Source organism: Rhyacophila brunnea, unplaced genomic scaffold (genome assembly GCF_057557595.1).
Source record: "Rhyacophila brunnea isolate RB1 unplaced genomic scaffold, BYU_Rbru_1.0 scaffold_2, whole genome shotgun sequence".
NCBI classification, from domain to species: domain Eukaryota; kingdom Metazoa; phylum Arthropoda; class Insecta; order Trichoptera; family Rhyacophilidae; genus Rhyacophila; species Rhyacophila brunnea.
This window is the reverse complement of record NW_028232859.1, coordinates 26,881,640-26,901,875: the sequence shown is the minus strand read 5'-3', so window position 1 is coordinate 26,901,875 and position 20,236 is coordinate 26,881,640. Positions and strand designations below refer to the sequence as shown.

At 34.5% G+C, this 20,236-nt stretch overlaps 2 protein-coding genes across 2 annotated transcripts; both read left to right on the top strand.

Moving 5' to 3' along the window:
• The first annotated feature begins 8,440 nt into the window (after positions 1 to 8,440).
• Positions 8,441 to 8,812, top strand: LOC147072120 (uncharacterized). The gene has a single exon (XM_085946638.1). It carries the CDS (start codon positions 8,441 to 8,443, stop codon positions 8,810 to 8,812), a length of 372 nt encoding a protein of 123 aa, XP_085802764.1.
• Positions 8,813 to 14,212: 5,400 nt separating this feature from the next.
• On the top strand, positions 14,213 to 20,036 carry aqz (aaquetzalli). Its single transcript, XM_085947182.1, has one exon. The coding sequence runs from the start codon at positions 14,712 to 14,714 to the stop codon at positions 15,039 to 15,041; it is 330 nt and encodes a 109-aa protein (XP_085803308.1). The 5' UTR covers positions 14,213 to 14,711; the 3' UTR covers positions 15,042 to 20,036.
• The last annotated feature ends 200 nt before the right edge of the window (positions 20,037 to 20,236 follow it).

Below are 20,236 nucleotides of genomic sequence, written 5' to 3'. Positions count from 1 at the left end.
AAATAATCTAGTATATCGGCTATTTTCAAAATGTGTTTGCCGCTGTATCCAAGATAACCGACTTGTACCCTAACTTTAATTACATACATACTATTGTACTATATTTGGGCCATCGAACGTTCATTCCTGTCTACGGCCTTAAAATTATTATCTACGTGCCATTATAACTGTCTGTCGTCCTATCAAAAAGTGGAGGTTGATAATTTAGTATGTTGAAAAAAGGAAAGAATATACACTTTGAAAAGATAGGGTAAACAATTCAGTGAATGAACACATAAGAGATGAATTTGAATTAAAATAAATTAAATTAAAACAACGATTAAATGAACTAAGAAAATTATAACAATAGGTAGGTACAATAAATTGTGTATAACCGTGGTATTACTAATTTTATGCCGTGATGCTTTGATAGTTGGACTTTTCATAATATTTGGATCACTATTTAGTTGCTCATTTATCTGCCACATCATAAAGTCGTAAATATTGTTTTTTTATGAAGCAATCATAAATACAAAAAATTAAGATCTACTTTTCAATCATAGTAGATACCTAGGAATATGGTATAGGTGTTGATGATTTTTAATTATTTATTCGAGATGAGGGAATTACAAAAGTCCACACCTAGAAACCACTGGGCTAAAAAGGTTTCTTTTTATATCTCCAAATCCATTTCACTTACATATTTACAGGTAAAATAAATATAACTATTTTTTATTTTATCTTGCACTGTTCGTTAAAATCGACATTAGATTTTTTCAAAGAATTAACGTTCTGTCTTTTTCTTAGAATATTATGTAATCAGTGGTGCACTTACCTCAAATTCTAAATTTTTTTCTTACGTTTTACATTTTTTTTTTTAATTTGTCACTTATTTTGTCCTTGGGTTTGCTTATCAAGATTTGTTCCCATGTTTATTTACGTTTTTTCTTACCCCCAACTTCTTTTTTATTCAATTCGTTGCGTGCCTTACTTTATTCTTATCTCGGATATAGTTAGTTAGTTAATACAAACCGTCCACTCTGTGGAGGCCCATATGATCCCATTAGGATCGGACATGGTTGAAACGAAACGAATTGGGATGTCTATATATCGACTATGTCATAATTATAACTACAGTCGAACTCGGTTATTACAATCTCGGACATAGCGAGATCTCGGATGTAATGAGGAAACAATCGTTGACATTTGGTATATGATTTTCTCCATACATTTTTATTCACTGTTATAACGAGATATACGAGTACAACTATATCGTCTCTGTTCTGGCAGAACACACTAACTGGAGAATACTAGTTTGGAGTAATTTGACTTTGAAGTTGTGAAAATGTTTGAAATAATGGTCTATCATGTGAGTTTATTAAGTAATCGTAAAAAGGATGACTATAAAATAAAGACTGTTTATTTGTTAAGAAGGTTTCCAGACGGTAAAGTTTGAAATAAGGAACATTTTGGTACTAACTCAATTTGTCATTTTTTCGAATTAGTGTCTTCTGCCAGAACAGTGACGATATATTCCTTATTTTGTTTAAAAATAATTCAAATGGCATTTGTTTTGCTATTCATTTAATATCATTTTTTTATTCCACCTCTAGAAATTCGATGTAATTGTCAATTGTTCAAGATTAAACTCAATCTTATAAACATTTGTACTTAAATGTTCATTTACTACTATAAATGAACTTTACTGTAGAAAAACATTTATATTAATTAGAATTGACAACGTAAAAAAATCTGGTTCATTGACTGGACAGGTTACCCTTTTATTGCCACTGTAAAAAAACTACGGTAAACAAAATGTAAAAATCATAAACACTTTAAATCAAATCAAATAGACATGTCAGAATTGTAAATATTTTATGGGGTGATATTAATCGTAAATATTTTTACATAGGTAAGTAAATATATAATATATTTAAATGCATTTTTATCAAGCTTATGATTTTTAATATGTGGCGACACTCAATATTTTATTTTATATTTTATTGCCATCTGGTTGCGATCGACCAAAGTTTTTAGTAATGATTTTTAGAAATTCATGGTAAGATGCCTTTAGATGGCGTTGAAGTCACATTTCATCGTAAATTGAGCCAAAGACATCCTCTTAACAGTTACCGTAACACCACAGTCATCTTTAAAAAAGTAAGAGCCAATGATTCCTCTAGACCATGGTTTCCAAAAACTATGGGTCGCGACCCACCAGTGGGTCACAAGCGAATGTTGAGTGGGCCCTCGCCACTGTCTACATGAATTAAAAAAATAGGAAGTGATAAATTTGATATTTCATTCAGCTATTTATAATTCCTATATTAGTTCCTTATAATAGTGGGTTTTGATGGCACATTATTTCTACCCAAAATTTTACATAATTTTCTAGTCGTCACAATAATTGATGATTCATTTTGATAAAATGTGGTTACGATTAAAACATGTTGGTTTATCGAATATTTTTCCATAATAAATTTGCCACGTCTATACTTCACGATTTTCAAATATGAACTGTCAAAATTCATTTTTACTAAAATGGCGACCATACAAAGTAGTAAAGCTTTCCGGCGCACTGTTTTTTCTAGGATCGACTGGTTGATAAAATTATTTATGGCGATCGACTGTTTTCGCTTGTAATTATTATATCATGCAATAACAATAAAAACCCAATTTTTATAATTCAAATATGTATTTTTAAAACAGATATTTTAAACATTTAAAAAATAACGATACGAAAAATTCGAATTAATGACAAATTATATAATTATTATGTATTTCACTTACAAAAAAATAATCGGTGTGTGTACTTATGTACACGCGTTGAAGTGTTACTTCTTTGGCGTAACAAAACTTGTGATAAACTGGATTCTTTGAATAGCTCTTGATTATCCTGTTAAATTACACACTCAAGAAAAAGGACCGCTTATTGGAACGCTGTTGGTTTATTTCTATACACTTTAATTTATATTACTAACTGACGTTTAATCGTTTGTTTACGTAAGAAATTGCAAATGGCCGACAATAATAAATTCGCTGCCTAGGCAACAGAACAATTCTAAACTACAATATTATACTGTATAATCATCACGATTGCAGTATCATACTGTGGCGTAAAGGTAGTGCGTTCGGCTGATAACCGAACAATCGGTGGTTCGAATCCAATCGAGTGCGTTTTTTTTCGTGTGAAAAAAAAAATTATGTCAGTAACACAAATTTAACACCAAACATTGAAAGACTAGCGAAATCCAAACACTCAGAAGCTCTCAGCGCTCCATCCCTCTCAGAGCTCTCTCTCTTTCTAATCACATCCAACAACTATGGTCTAGAGTTATCTTCACCAAACGAGACTCTCCGGCAGCTGTAGCACCATCAGCAGGGTCCACGACAGCGATCACCCTCATCCAATAGATCATTTCTGACTATTCTAGATTGGTGCTCCAATAAACGTGTGTTTTTTGAACTGGCATAAATTAATGGATGGAAGAGACACTTTGCTACTCTTCTAAACAGCAATCAATATCAATCAGTAATCAAACAACGAAATCGACTTCTGACCCACAAACATATCCAGATGACGACGAAGAAAGCACACTGGTTTTACTGGTGGAAGTCTCTAACGCCATCCATATACTGAAAAACCATAAGTCCCCTGGCATGAACAATATTTCAGCTGAATTAATGAAATGTCGTGGTGAAAACCTTTCAACATGCATGCATGAACTTATGAGTAAAGTGTGGCAGGAAGAAAGAATACCCAAAGAATGGAAGATGGGAATAATATCGACTATCATGGAATACTAAAAACTGTTTAAAATAATACTCGTAAATTAAAATACCAAAAAATATGATTATATAACAATTTTTGTAATATCTTAAATAACATGGAATAATAATCCACCTGTAGTTAGTATCACCAGTTATTGTTAATAATTTTTATGTGACATGAATATGACACTATGCCGAGTTGGTGTGATATTTATAACTCAGAAAAAATATACATGCTCCCTATACAAATCATTTTAGTGTATCATTTAACTATGATTTCACCATGGAATATGACACTAATTCAACTCTCGCCTTTGTCAACATAGAACAACACTGTATTGCAAAATCATTATCCTTTGTAATGAATCGCACCTACTTTCATTATCGTTAATTGCTTTTGTGACAGTAAATTTGTGTTATTTTTTTTTATTGTGAACAAGTGACTAATTTTAATATTAATATTATCGACCGATGGTAGGTACCTACTTGATGGAATTTGAATTTAAATTCTAATGGATTTAAGTTATATACTATTCCATTTAGTTAATATATTGTCTCCAACTAGATCTCGGCGAATATTACAACTAGCTCAAGAGACTAATAACATAAAGGATCAGTGATGCCAACTGTACTATAATTATAGTACAATACTATAATTTTAATTCCGCGAAAAATGAAAAATACTATAATTTTACGCCAAATATACCAAAATACTATAATTTTAAAGGATTCAAGACGAAAAATGTTCCTGTACTATATATATTTTTAGAAATACTATAATTTTTACCCTTTCGTACTATCAGCATAGAAAAAGATGGCAACACTGTAAAGGATGGAAACAACAAAGGTAAATAATATGTTGCTTTAATAATCTTCTACTTCAGACAACACATTTATAGGTTATAATTGTAAATGATTCAACCGTAAATATTTTGTCGGTACTATTGGCTCCTACAGGATTTTCAATGTTTATAATATTCTGTGTTTCGTATTATAAACTATCGTCTTCCTTCATTAGTAAGCATCGTATAGATGGATATTTGCACCATTAGTTTCTAATTTACAACCTACATTAATTATTCTTCTTGTATCGATTCCATGACGACTTGTGATAAGTAGGTAAGGTAATACTTGCCTATTTTTGCATATGTATTGGCAATACCTTTTACTATACTTTTATGATACATACGGTATTAAAAAAAGTCGAAAAGAATCATTGCATGTCTGGATAAAAATTGCATAGTCCATGATGATAACCATTGATTTTACCCCATCTGAAGACTCCGAATACATATCAAATTCCAATAATACTTCTAGTGATCCTGGATTATTGGGTCTTAGCTGTTCTTCTAGTGTGCCAGATATGACACAAACATTTGGAGGAGATTTGGGAATCATTGATGATTTGATCGATGAAATTACGAAATATCCAGCAGATCTTAGTAGTAGTAGAGTAGAGTCTGTACTCAACATAATAACATTATACTTCTGTCTGAGTACTTGGCCAAAAAGCCAAAAAAATATTCAATCCGGGTGAAGAATATTTGAATACCATGGAAGCACCCTGTAAAAATTCTTGCCCATTCAAATGTGCCCCAAAAATGAGTGAATCCGAACGTCAAGTTAGTTTTGATTCATTTTGGATGATTGGCAATCATGAGAGACAATGGGATTACATCTAACGATATGTCAAGTCAGTGCAAAAGAAAACCCAAAAACTACCAGCTTCTTCAAGACGTTCAAAAGCACTTATTTATAATTTGCCATGCAATAACGACATAATAAAAGTGTGTAAAACTATGTTTATATAAACGCTTTTAATTTCAAATATGTGGATGGTGAGTGCTTTTTAAAAACATGAAGAGTCAGAATTGCTGTTGGATAGTCGAGGCGGGCACAACAACCGTCCTCATGCACTCAATGAAGCAACAAAAAATAGTGTAATTGAACATATTAATAATATCTTTCCTAAAAAAGTATCCCACTATGTTAGAAAAAATAGCCAAAAAGAATATTTAAACGAGAATTTGAATATGGTGAAAATGTTTCTCCAATATAGCATATGGTTTGGATCAAAAAATTATCAGTTTCCAATTGCTACTGAATGCCAATATAATGACATATTTTCCACGTATTTCAACCTTTCCTTTTTCGCCCTAAAAAGGACCTGTGTGAAAAGTGTTTTATTTACAATTCGTCTGACCAGGAACGCAAACAACAACTGGAAAGTGATTATCAGCAACATTTATTATTTACAGAACGTTCGAAAGAGATGAAACAGGGTGATATAAATTGTGCAAAAGAAAATCGCATTACAACTGTTACAGCATGCTTTGATTTACAAACAGTTTTAACTGTGTCACAAAGTGAAGTACGCGTCTTTCATTATAAGAGAAAATATGCCATCTACAATCTCACTGTTTACGATATTGTTAGCAAGGATGGCTATTGTTATCTTTGGCATCTACAAACAGCTAAGCGAGGTGTGATAGAAATAAGTAGCTACATAGAAGTATAAGTCTTATAACTAATATTTTTACATATTTTAAATCTAATTTTAAGAATACAGTTGTATGTTAGTTGATAGTTTTCCCACACTTAATATAAAAGAAGATTTATTTAGGTACATAACGTTTATAATTATCCATGTAGGTACCTATTTACTTGACAATGCTGCAAGGCAAACGTAATTTACGTAAAATATATAGGTAACTAACTATCCTCTCATTTTTTTTTTTAAATTCATACTATCAATCATTATTATGTTGAGTGAAATATTCATTTAGTACCTTTTGCAATTATCTTACTGTAATATTATGTTCTGTAAAACAATTACCTGAAACTGACTGAATGGTTAAAATACAGTTTATTGCGATAAAATATTGTTTAATTAAAAAATCTCCTCATACTCCATCAGAATATCTAAAAATATTTTTGGTGTAATCAAATATCATCGAGAAAAAAAAACTAAAAGCACATAGTATGTCATTCCTTGTAAAATTCAAAACAAAAATCTCTCTAAGTCAAGATATTTAAGATTATTGTTCAGAATTCAGTGGCGAAGACTCCTTACTAGGCGATTATTTAAAGCCTACCTTCTTAAGAAAAATAATTTTTATTTTCATGTTGACGTATTTATATAATCACAAATAATAATATTATATTCAATATGCCCAAAGATATCTATCGTATAATTGTCATAATTTTACGATCTTTTCCCATATTTCAATAAGCACCATCTATGGCATCTCTCGAAAGTTTAAAAAAATAGAACACACCGCGTTTCGCTTCACATATTGTATAGGATTATTTTTGCGTGAATTGACGGGTTTTTCAATATGAAGTTTTTTTCTCATTATTTCAAAATGTCTGGCGTCCTCCCGCATACAAATGTACAAGTTGTTTTGTTAGCGCTTACGTCGCGAGAGCACATTTATTCAAAATAATTAATAAGAAGATAATTTAAAAAATTATTTCTATGGGATTAAATCACATAAATATGTATTGATTGTTGTTCAAAATATAAAATAATTTATCTCGTGATTTTTATTTATTTATTAGTTCACTCATTAGACAATTTAGATATCTGATATTGTACCTACCTAAGTCTGTGTTTTAAATATAGAAGTATTTTAAAATATCTAGTTTTACGGGTTAAATTATAAATTGTTATGGAACATAATATATATACAACAACGGATATTTTCATAGATGATAGGTAATATATTTTGAGCGTATGCTACGTTTATAAATGTTTAGGAAAATACATAAGTAATTCAAACAAATTGCTTATTTTTATGAACCAATTAAGCTTTTGAAATTTCTTCGTTTTAGCGTACCTATTCATCAGTAGTAATATTGGGTTATCTTCTTATTTCCCGCAAATATATCTAACAAGCATGGTTACTCCCACAGCCTACCTCTTTCAAAAAGTCACCCTTCGCCACTGTCAGAATTAGTAAGGAAAAAAACACCATCTCAAGTTACGTGGTACTTTTTTTATGAAAAAAAAAATACGTGGAAAAACACACCAATTATAGATATATACACCCACTAAAAAATATAAACCAGAAAAATCACACCAAATCTAGATGTAATATTTTTGTCAAACTTAACGTGGAAAAACACATTTAGGGTGTGCCTAAATTAATGTCATGCAAAAGTTGATTGTATGCATAAATGGTTCGCTATTTAAAGATATAAATTATAATTTAAATAATATTTGCACACAATAAACGGCTTTTGCTACACATTTTTTTGAATGGTTTTTTTGCTCTCCTGAAAAGTTGATAATTTAGAGTTAGTGTGTTATTCCATGAGGTAGTCGATATGCTCCCTTCATAAAAAAGGAAACGTTATGGATTATACCAACCACAGGGGCATATCCCTTCTAAAGACAGCCTATAAAGTGTTCTCCAATATCCTGTACAGAAGAATGGTTAAATACACGGAATGCATAATAGGCGAGTATCAATGTGGTTTCCGCCCAACGAAGTCGACCACAGATCAAATATTTGCCCTACGACAAATCCTAGAAAAATGCCATGAACTTAAGATAGACACATATCACTTACTTGTTGTCAAGTAAGATGCACACATACAATGGTCTCAGACAGGGTGATGCCCTTGCCTGTGTGCTATTCAATATAGGACTATAAAAAGTCATCAGAGACTCTCAAATACAAACAACATGGGGGTCGTATGCAATAAATCTGTGCAATTCCTTGGCTATGCCGATGATATAGACATAGTGGCAAGATCAGAACCAGCCTTAAAAGAGGCATTTATCACACTGGAAAGAGCTGCCATAGAAATGGGACTTCAGGTCAATCAAAAAAAAACAAAATACATGCCTGCAAGTGAGGCTCCTTCAAGCTCACCACTCACGAATGACACGTATAAGTTCGAAAGGGTTGACGAGTTCATATATCTGCGATCTCGCATTACCCCTCAAAACGACATCAGCCAAGAAGTTAGCAGATGGATTACTCTGGCAAACAAATCTTACTACGGTTTACAGAGACACTTCAGATCAAGACTCCTCTCAAAGAAAATAAGATAAAGTTATACAAAACCCTCATTAGACCCATATTAACCTATGGGTCGGAATGCTGGGCTTCATCAAAAAAAGATGAGAGGAAGCTGGATATCTTTGAAAGAAAGATAAAGAAGAGTCTTCGGAGCTGTATGTGCGGAGGATGGCACGTGGCGAGGAAGGTACAACCATGAACTATATGCGTTGAATGAAGATCCCCCTGTAGTCTCACATGTTAAAGTCAGGCGACTTCGTTGGGCAGGCCATAACTCAAGGATGGAAGACACCCAACCACCAAAGAGGCTCCTCTTCAACAGACCTGAAGGGAAAAGGAGGGTCGGGAGACCTAGACTGCAGTGGCTGGACTGTATAGAAAGAGACACAGCATCCCTGAGACTAAGGCGGTGGAGGGAGCTTGCGGTAGACAGAAGGGAGTGCAGACGTTTTCTTGAGGCGGCCAAGACCCACATTGGGTTGTAGTGCCGATGACGATGATAAATTAATTAATGTAATTGCGTGATTGAGTTATTCCTCTTCCTCCCTTAAGCGAAGCAGATCCTACCCCTATCCCTATTTTCCAACCCCAACCGTGAACGTAAGAAGGTAGATAATGTGCTTGAGTTGTATAGCGCATCTGAACTCGTCTGTGAAAAAAATTGGTGCATGGTATGCAAAAGATTGGCTACCCCTGCTGTAATGCATTACTTAACAGTATGTAATCGCAAATTTTGCACAATAAACGTAGAGAGGCCAAACAAGGGAATCACCCCCGTTGATCGCGAAATTTCGCTTATCGCGACCCATGTCCAGAACATATCCCCCGTGATTTTATTTTAGTGGATTTAATTCCCGGTTTTACATTTTTATTTCCCACAATTTACCTCTGAAATATTCAAAATTCAATATTTATTATATACAATAGCCAGGAGAATATTAAATTCTAAAATAAAATAATAAGTGGGTACTGACATATCTAGGAGCGTCAGTGCTAGCTCGGATGGTATTGTTTAGCACTCTGATAGTACAAATATTTTTATTATATAACTGTTTCTCTTTAGTTGGAACTGTCCAAATTACTTTCAAGGGGCAGTCAAATGAAACTCGTCAGAAATTTAGATATTGTTTATATTTCTCACAGAAGTTCACACAAAGAAGTTTGGTTTTGGTACTTACTTAATTTAATTTCTAAAGTATGTTTATTCAGTTTAATCTTATAAACTTATCTTGTCTATATCCAGATAATATATCTTAATTTATATCCAAATAACATATAATGTTATTTATTAACTTAATCGTATACATTGAGATCACTAATAAGTATGGAACAGGACCTAGTTGAGAACCTCAGGTCTAGTATTAATTTTACTTCCAACTCTATTCGTTGGAGTTGACTTCTTAAGTAGATTTTTGCAATTATTTAAGGAATAAATTTTTGAGCTCTTATTGAGAACCTCTGGTTTGGCGTAATTCACTTTTAAATTTAACAATATTTAATTATATAGTATTATTTCTATAATCTATTAGATTTAAAACACTAGTTGTCAGAGTGACGTTTCTGTTGTTTACAAGAGAAGAATTCAAAATGGCCACCTATTAATTGGTTCAAGAAAACGTTTAACTCCGCACCATTAAAACGTTTAAAATTCCTGAGATCGTTTTCTCACACGTGCATGCGTAGCAAACCGACAACTTCGTATGGGGAAGATATTTCCCGCGTTCCCGATAGTAATTTTTATAAGTGAGGTGCGTGGACTCTACACTTGTTTTTCTGTCGATCTACTGACTGTATTTAGTTTTCTACAATCTTCTTTCTTTCTTGGAGGCAACCGACGAGGTCTCCCTTGAACTGATAATCTCTAACTCTTCGTATTTATTTCCTTCACAAGTTTTATAAACATAAGAGCCAAGTTATCAATTATTATTATTCCTTTCTACGATCACTTATTCTTTTAAACAAAGTTGTTCTTATTAGGTTCTTAATTCTAGTAACTATTGTATAATTTCACTAATAATTTACATTTTTATTTAGCGCGAGTGACTGGCAACTGTCTAGTTTCATAGAGGGACGCCAACTAACTTTTCCACGGGCTTCACGCAGCTTCATTATTCTTTCTTACTGACTTAAAAGGGCCATTCTCGATTGGTCAAGTCATCAGGAGTTTTTTTTGAATCGCCCAATTACGAGGTAGGCCGTTTATTTGAAAATTTCCCCCGTCCGAATTATGTGTCGACTGAAGGCCATCTAGCGTTAAGATTTTGTAAATTTTAATAAGCGGTAAACACGATAATATTATACTGAAGCTACTGAAATTAATATGTAGGTACATAGTATTTTCTTCCATGATATTTGTTATGCCTATATATTAATATAAACAGTCTTAATATTATTTCTCTCACGGCATACGTCTCATTCACTTGGGCCCAATCCATGCACCTCGCACATATTTATTATAACTAAATATTTAATGCTAAGTACATATTATTATACAACCAATTATTCATTCAAACTTATACCTAACACATTTTATTTCTTATTACACATCTTTTATGCAATTTAAGTGGCAAAAGCCTAATATTATTCTTTATCTATCATACTATTACTTTCCCGTTTCATGTTCCCAGCCTCAAGAACACAAAACATGGGCTCATCCTGAAACAGAAAACAAAACAACACCTGCTAGATAACCAAATGATACGATCATAGGTTTTTCTGCCCCGCTAATTTAGGCTTACAAAACCTTATTTCCGTCTTCCCATTTAAGACGGGAAGTTCATGGGCATGTCAGTATCTACATACAAATTAATATTGCAAAAATGCGCAGCTCCTTGCTCAAAATTTTGGGAATCTAAAGGTTTTAAGTCACAAACAGCAAAGCAATTCTGTGTGGTTTTGATTTTTACAGACCTTCAACTGTCAGTGAAAAACTGTATTGCTTGCATTGAACTTCGTAATAAATTTTCATCAATAGATTCTAGTATAATAATTATAATTTTATTAACCAATTTTCCTTAATACAACGTCTTCAAATATGCATTATGATACACCCCTGTTACAGGCGGGCTTCTCCCGGTGTAAAATAATCATTTAGTAGCTATAAGTCGAAACGTAACCCTGACCTCTAGAAACGGCTTCATAAAACATCTAATCTGATTCCTTGCTCAACCACGTAAGTATTTTTTATTCATAGGTAAAGGCCTTCGTCCGGTGTGTGAAAATCATATACTGGGCGGAGGTGTAATTAAGATAAATTTAATTTGATTTAAAAAGTATAAATGATGATGGATGAAAGAGATAATTTTAAGACTAAATATAAGTATTCAAATATAATAAATTTTGCCGCGCATTGTGCGTGAAATCCTCGCGCGCCGGCGCCAGGGTCAGGCTCGTGATTCGCCGAATCAAAGATCATGCGATCAGATTTGGCCAATCACTAGTCCCTTTTACTAGTTGGCGTGGGTCTGAGGAATTTAAAAAGAGAAAAAAGTTAGTAAGCGTCCCTTTTCCAATAAGATAGGACCTGCGACTATAATCGTAAAAACCCAGATATAAATTTGTGAAACTAAAAATCATAAGAAAATATAAGACCACGTCACGAACCAACCGTTTTTTTTTTTTTTTTTTGTGAATCCGGGGTTCGATAGACACCTGAGCTAGCCGCTGGAACCCCGGGTATCTCAATTACTTATATAATAATTATATTGTATTGTGATCTTAAATTTACTGTCCCAATTAAACGATGTAAAACAGTGTTTGTTCCTTGGTTTGGTTTCCATTCCTTGAGATTTGGCTCTTTGAAGAGCTTCCCCAATTAACCAGTGGTCCAATCAAAGTGAAATTGTCCGTATTTGTAAAAATGATTGAATTGATAAAATATTTCGCAAACATAAGTAGCCCACCAGGCTTGTTGAAATTAATAAACATCCTTTGTGAGATGCGGCATCATCATCTTGGACAGCCATACTTTTCATTAGATTTAAGATCTTAGGCAGTGGCGGCTTGACGACTTTCTAGGTGGTGGGGTTTAGCCATTAATTATTAAATATACATAGGTTCCTATATATTTTCTTATATTATACATTATGACGTACCAAGCTACTTATAATAATATGATTTTATTAATGATGAAATGAGTAATTTTTCAAAATAAAGAATATGATTATTTGAGTCGTTACTTAATCACATCTAAAAATATTAAATTAATTAATAATAATTATTATTATATACTTACTTACCATTATCAGTTTCGAACAACAACATACAGCAAGCATTTTTACTATACTAGGGGTCATTTGATTCGCTCCCCAATATGCGTATACTAATGCTAATGCATTCACATCCATTGTAGAACAACATTTGTACCGTGGCGACGGGATAGGATTGAGTGACCCCGGGTCAGCAAAAAATAGACGCCATAGCTTTCTTAATTTGTACAAAGGTGTCACCGTGAAATAGGGCGTATTTAATTTAATTTATTATTTTAGTACCGCGTAATTATCATTATGTTTTTACATAATAATTTAAAATCATTACTTTATTTATTTGTATAATAATAATAAATATCTCTATAAAATTGCGACGGGTACAATAAATTAAATAGTTCATTGATCATGTAATGAAGTAGGTATTTACTTATATTATGACAATGATAAAAATATCTATATGTAGGTATATATAGGTATTATATATGTGTATTTTTGAGATGATAACTATGTGGGGATGGTCCCTACGAACCCTTAAGGTAGAGCCGCCCTCGATCTTAGGTATAATAGTTGTTATTGAAAAAAACAGATAGGTACCTATCACAGACGGTACCGTCCAATCTCTTTGGATATCACTGTTTTCTAGCACTGAAGTTCAATCATATATGATGTCATCCTTCTTCAAAATATTTTTCTATATTAAATTAACCGGTTGGTTCTACAAGATAGACCAAATATATCTTGATATTGGTAAGATCCATAATACATTTACAATGAATTATATGGGTCGAAAAGGGGTTAGGTACATTGCAATAATCATAAAGTTTTAATGATTTTAATGAAAATAAATTTGCTAAAATGCAATTCTGTTTTGAAATATCAACTTCAACTAATAAAAAACCCAAAGAGGTGTGTCTAAAACTAATACCTAGGTACCTACCTACAAAATGGAGTGTTTTACAAAACAGTGATTCGAAATAAATTCCAACTTGTCAACATTGTATATTAACTATTATTTATATTAAATTAAATGAAATTACATATTTTAAAAGATTAATAAATAAATCTACGAACCAAAAATGTCAATGGCCTAATTTCACCTCGTTTTACGTTTTGTTAAAAGTTTGAACGCGTATATATGCATTAAACGGAGCATGCCGCAATTGTGACGTCAGCATAGCATAGGCAAGGCATAAATATTCCCGCTGACGCCGTGACGCCGTGATTTGTGAAGTGAAAGCTTTGTGGATAGTAGGCGGAGTGTGGTCTGAAGAACTAATACAAAAATACATACAAAGGTGATAATTCAGACGTTTAGTATATAGTATAAATTTAGATTAATTGTTTTTCTAAGGTAATTTGAAAGCGGCGGCTGTTGGAAATCATTTGGCAGAGCGACAATCGGAAGATTTATAGAGTTCCTTTGTTTGCTCATAACGGCGACCATTTTGTCGATACGGTGGATGTCGAAAATTATGCGTTTGGCCAACAGCTGTCGCGAGATACGGAGAAAAACAAAAATAATCGATGAAATTGAAGCTTTAAACAGACTGAGTTTGCAGTGTTCCGTTCTGTGATACTTAAGAACAGCGTCTCTATAATTAAGTTTTCCTCGAAATCGAAAATAATCGAGGCTAATAAACGAGGAGCGGTGAGATTTTTCGTGCACTTTTATAACATTCGCAATCGACCGTCCGACCGGCCGTCGTAAGAGGGAGGCATCTCGATGACTAATTCGCACGCCAGGATGATCGCGAAGGGCGCGGATAGGTATCCCACGGGAACGTCGCGAAAGCCCCGGTTTCAACGGCCGGGTAAAAGAGAAGGCTCAGCCGCCTTGAGATTGGGAGCAGTCCAACCGGTCAGCCCGACGCCCTGCCGAGGGCCGACGGTCTGTATGGGGCCCGCCTTCGCCGGCAGCAAATGGGGAGACTCCCCGGCGCCCGATGCCCTGCCGCGACCTCCCACACACTGGACCGGAACGAGGACGGGCACGGGTCGCTCGGAACCTGACTTCGCGCACGGGCTCAGAATGCTCCTCAACGTGCAGGCCTAAGGCGTTTATTTTGATGTAATAGGAATGGGGGTGACAGCGAGCGGGGCGGAGCACTGCGGGGGGCCACCCTGCGCCTCGTAGCATTAAGCAATTGGTAAATAAATAATATTCCAAAATTGAGATGGCGTTTCGACCGCAATCCGTGCGGTCATCCGGCTCGCCGTGCTCGCTAGCGCTCACCTACCTCTAGATTAACTATGTATAAAGTGTTTTCAAATCTGTTAGGATAATCATTATCGATGTGATTGATTTATTTTGATTTTTGAAGAAAATTCAGATTGTTTCTATTTGAAAACTTATCTGGATTGTGGTGAGGGGGTTTCGGTTTGGAATTCTTTTTATTATTTCACTAAGATTGGATGTTTTCTTTTATTTTTTGACAGAATTAGGTAGCTAAGTTTATTATTAAACTGCATGACGTTATTTGCATCGTCACACATTCTTTGTTTCTATATTATATTGTGTATACTGTATATAGTGTCTCGGCACATTTTATTTTTTAATTTGATCATAAATATTAGTCGTCAGACATAGACATGGACATGCCTATGTAGCGATATTAGCGTAAGCGTGACATTATTTTAGAACGCTTTGTGCAATATTCTCCAATCTATCCGGTAATATGATACCAAATTTAAAATCATATTTTTCAATCTTGTTTTTTCTTTTGACACTCGCAAGGGTGATTAGCAAATAAAACACAAGCGATTGTAATCCTTCACTTTTACCCGATGATCTTAAAATAGTTCTGTAAATAAGTATTCTTGTTGTAAATTTTTTAAACTGTCGATTTCTTCAAATTAATCATTTACGGTTGGTTTGTTAAATGATACCTATTATTCTATTAATATGCATGAAGTTCTTTTCATTTCAAATCTTATCAAATCAAATTTAATACATCAAATGTGGACGTAGTTTTTTAATTTGCAGAATTGCAGTCATCCTATTCAGAAAATTGTTTGTCATATTAATATATTATATCGATATCGATGATGGGTATATTGTTTACACTGTTTATAGAATGAGGCGGAAGATATAGGTGTTACTGTTATTCTTCAATTATTGTGTTGTCCCGCTTCCATTCCGATACCCCCTTCTCAGAAAATTAAAACAATATTGATTATTGAATTTATTAAGTATAAATTTATATAATGTAATAATAGACTTTTGGCTACGGATGATCAATTGAAATTGTTGAGATATATCGAGTCGGCTTTTACTGTGATGTTTGATAAAATTGTTCAGCGTGACGGACGTTTCCAACTGGAAAGTCAGATGCCGATTATCGGAGCGAAATTATTTTTTGTATAAAGTGTGCGCTGTCCCGCCGCAGGGGTCATCATTGTAAATTTCCATTTTATTGTAAATTTGTCGATTATCTGCCTATATAATATGATAATGTTGAAAATGTCCAGTGAAAGTTTAAAGAGGACGGAGCGGGCCGGCTTTGTTCCGTCCGCCGCCGCGTCGTGGCAGGTATGCCTCCGCCCTCGGGGGCTCGCCTGTCGCCTCCTCGGCCGTTTCCTGACATTCAGGGTCATACGTACAAATATGTCGCCGCAAAGTACCTCCACGGTTCTCTCGCTGCGGATCGACACGCAAAGCGTCCGCTGTTATTTTATGTTTATATTTCTTCCTCGAATCCCTCTATTTTGTGAAATTTAAAAAAATCTTTTTTTATCTTAATTTTATATCTTATCTTATACTATAAAACAAGAAAATCTCGAATCTCCATCGGCACGGTGAAGAGGAGACAAAAAAAAGTTTCTATTTTTCGTATCCTATAATGTTTGGACGGAGATGTGTCGATCTCAGCGAGATGCACCGCGGGCCGCCCGGGCGACGGGCTGAATGCATTTCTTAAACATAAATACCAGTAGAAGTAATTATTATAAACGATATGTCGCCTTGACCGCTTTTGATATCGGTCGGACGACACCTATTACCTGTATAATTATGTAATTCATTTACACTATCGACATGTACAAATTGTTGAAAATATCGAGAGTCTATATGATTGCGCCCGATGAAATGCGAACCGTTGTTTTGACGTTTCGTCTGTTTTGATTAATTTTAAGAGCCGAATCTTTTTCGGAGAAAAATGATATTTTTATTAAGTCCGCGAACCGTCGATGGGGGAGTATCTTGAAAGCGTGCAAAATAGTTTATCTTATATAGGATTCCTCTGTGATTGCGATCCGCCGTTCTGTCGGGATCGATCTCTGTCTTCGGCGGAATCCAACGGCCGGATCGTCCCATTCCAAAGGCGACGATGACCTCGTCTTTGTTTTTGGATAAAAAAATTTGATAGACATGACATGAAAAAAAGCGCGTCGCGTGCCGCTCTTCAAAAATTTATAGAGAAAGAGTGAAATGAGAAAAGATATTTAAATGAAACATTCCAATCGTGACGGACGACGGGCAGAATCACGTTGCCGACGACGGTAATTGCATTTTCAAACGAGGAGTCTCCACCCGACTGCTGGGCTCCGTAGATGTCGGTAGTGATAGTGATGGAGAACGTTTTATATTTGCAATAAGAGTGAAGGGAATCTCCCCGGCGTGAAAAGTAAACTACGTTGAGTACAATTTTGTCAAATGTCTCGACAGTTGCTGGAGAGGTATTTTGTTAAAAATTTGCCATCTTAACAAGTCTTTATACTGAAAAGAGGTACTATTTGTATGTAAAGCGGCGACGAGCGTGGATCTCCGTTCCACTTGCAAAGTGTCATCCTTTTGACCGCTCGTAGATATAAATATTGATCTAAGTTTTTTTATATATTAATTTTTGATGGAATTTTGAAGAGCTCATATCAACCAACCAACGTGCAGTTTCTGCATTGAGTATTAAATGTAACTCGGAGGCGACACTTCTTAAAATTTGGCGGCTGCGGCCCATCAAACAGAATGGGATATTTTCAAACAATTTTAATAGTAAGCAAACTTTTTTTTTAAATTTCCACACTATATAAATTTTTGGTATATTTTTATAAACTAGTCAATCACATTATTTCACTTCATAAAATACACGTCATAAAAAACTCAATTCGGTCGTCTCAATTTGAGAAGTGTCGTTCGGCAGTGCAATTATGGTGATATAAGCTTTTCTTTACTTTCATTTCAAACTAACTGTGCGAATGTGATATCAGGTCATGCGAGTAATTGAAAGTTTGAAATTAAAACAGTACAAAAAATGTATTACTTATTTAAATCTTGACATTTTATTCAATCGTCGTTCCTCTCGATCATTTGTGAATGGACGATTCGATTTGTAAATTTTATCCTTATGCATGTCCAATGAAAAGACCAATATGTTAAGTTGTGATAAAATTGCGGCGAACGATTGCCGTCGGACTACTGCAAACGGCGGATGTTTCAAAGTCCTGTTGTGGTTCACCGCAGGCGGTCCGCTGTTGTCATTGCATCGGCGATCGTCCGCCGCTGACATATTGCAATCCTTTCAATAGTAATTGTCCATGTGTTTTATGTAGTGTGAATGCGTGTGAATGATTGTAAGACAAGTATGCGGAAAATTGCAATTTCGTTCACTCATAACAATCTTATTGTGATGCATTTGTTCTCACGAAATTGCAAGTCATCGACTCGGATGCGACTCCTGCGGGACGTGGCGGGCGCGGTCTCGGTGGAAGCTGTCGACCTGACCCGACCGTCTCGACGGGAGACGGGTCCGCGTATGTGTCATAGATTTTTGAGACTGAAGAAAGCGTGAATCGGTAGTTTTACTTCTCAACATTTTTTTTTTATTTTTACTTTATAAAAGGGACAAACGTGAAGCTTTTCGCTGGTCCCACAATAGTTGTAATTTTGGTTATATTTCAAAATATTGTGTTAACTTTCATCACTTAATAGTTTTCGATAAAATGTCTTATCGATAATCTTTTATAATTTTAAAAGTATCATTATTTTCATATTGTATGTGTAATATGATCTCATTTCTGATTTTCCATATATTTAAAATGTCTGAATTTTCCAGTATTCCCGCAATGTAATGTGACCGAAGATTTGTTTTTATGAAAACAATATAACTTGAGTGCAAAATTTGGGAAGATCTGAATATTTAACTGTGATGTTACAACAATAAGAAATTCATTTGTAATAATTCATTCATATTTGTATTCAACCAGAAAAATTATGTATCTTAATTTTAAGGCATATTATTGTTAAGAGATCCTCTTCAAATTTTATTGTAAAATTGTTACTGAATAGTCAAAGATAAAGAAGTGCAGAGATATCGATAACGATGGATCGCGATGCATTTGCTGATGTGCCATCCGAGGTCGTCACAAGTTCAAATCCAACACCGCATTGCGCCATTTACTCATCGTCGCCAGATGCATACTTTCCGAGTAGAATGAATATTAATAGCAATTTCATCTTCGACATAGTGTGAATGACGCCATGTCCGTTTCCAACTGCCTCCATTGACAGTATTATGATGGAAATTTCTAAACTTTGCACCCACTCAGGTGTTCCACTACTTTCATTGAACATTTTCAAGGCTATTTTTAGTCAACAAGGAACAGACCAAATAAAAATTCAGATTTCAATATAATATATTATCTCACATTAATCGCTGTCGTTAAATCCAGGGATTTATTTATCCCCATTTAAAAGTAATTTGAATGTGATACTATCTAAAACAGAAACTCCAAGTCAATAATACTAATAGTGTTTTAGACTTCATATCATGTACATGTATTCCTGGAGATATGTTCCTACAATCCCTCCGACATTTAATTTTCCCTCTCCCTACCCCATCCCTTTTCCTTCCCCTCCCGGGCTCCCCCAGGAGCCCCCAAATTTTTCAATCGAATGAATTGATTCGTAAATCGTTGGTATACATCAAGAAGATGATGACTACTTCCTCGAGAAGATCATTCACTCTGATGCAGTTCTGGAAAAGTGACATTCATGGAGATGTATTCCTACAATCCCTCTGACATTTCGTTTTTCGCTCCCTACCCCATCCCTTTTCCTTCCCCTCCCGGGCTCCCCCAGGAGCCCCCAAATTTTTCAATCGAATGAATTGATTCGTAAATCGTTGGTATACATCAAGAAAACGACGACTACTTCCTCGAGAGGACCATTCTCTCTGATGCTGTTCTGGTCAAGAAGATGACTACTTTCTTGAGGGGATCATTCACTCTGATGCAGTTCTGGAAGTGACATTCCTA

Bases quoted from the DNA above. Each gene is read 5' to 3' on its own strand.
- aqz (XM_085947182.1), top strand. From the start codon at position 14,712: ATGACTAATTCGCACGCCAGGATGATCGCGAAGGGCGCGGATAGGTAT.
- LOC147072120 (XM_085946638.1), top strand. From the start codon at position 8,441: ATGGGGGTCGTATGCAATAAATCTGTGCAATTCCTTGGCTATGCCGAT.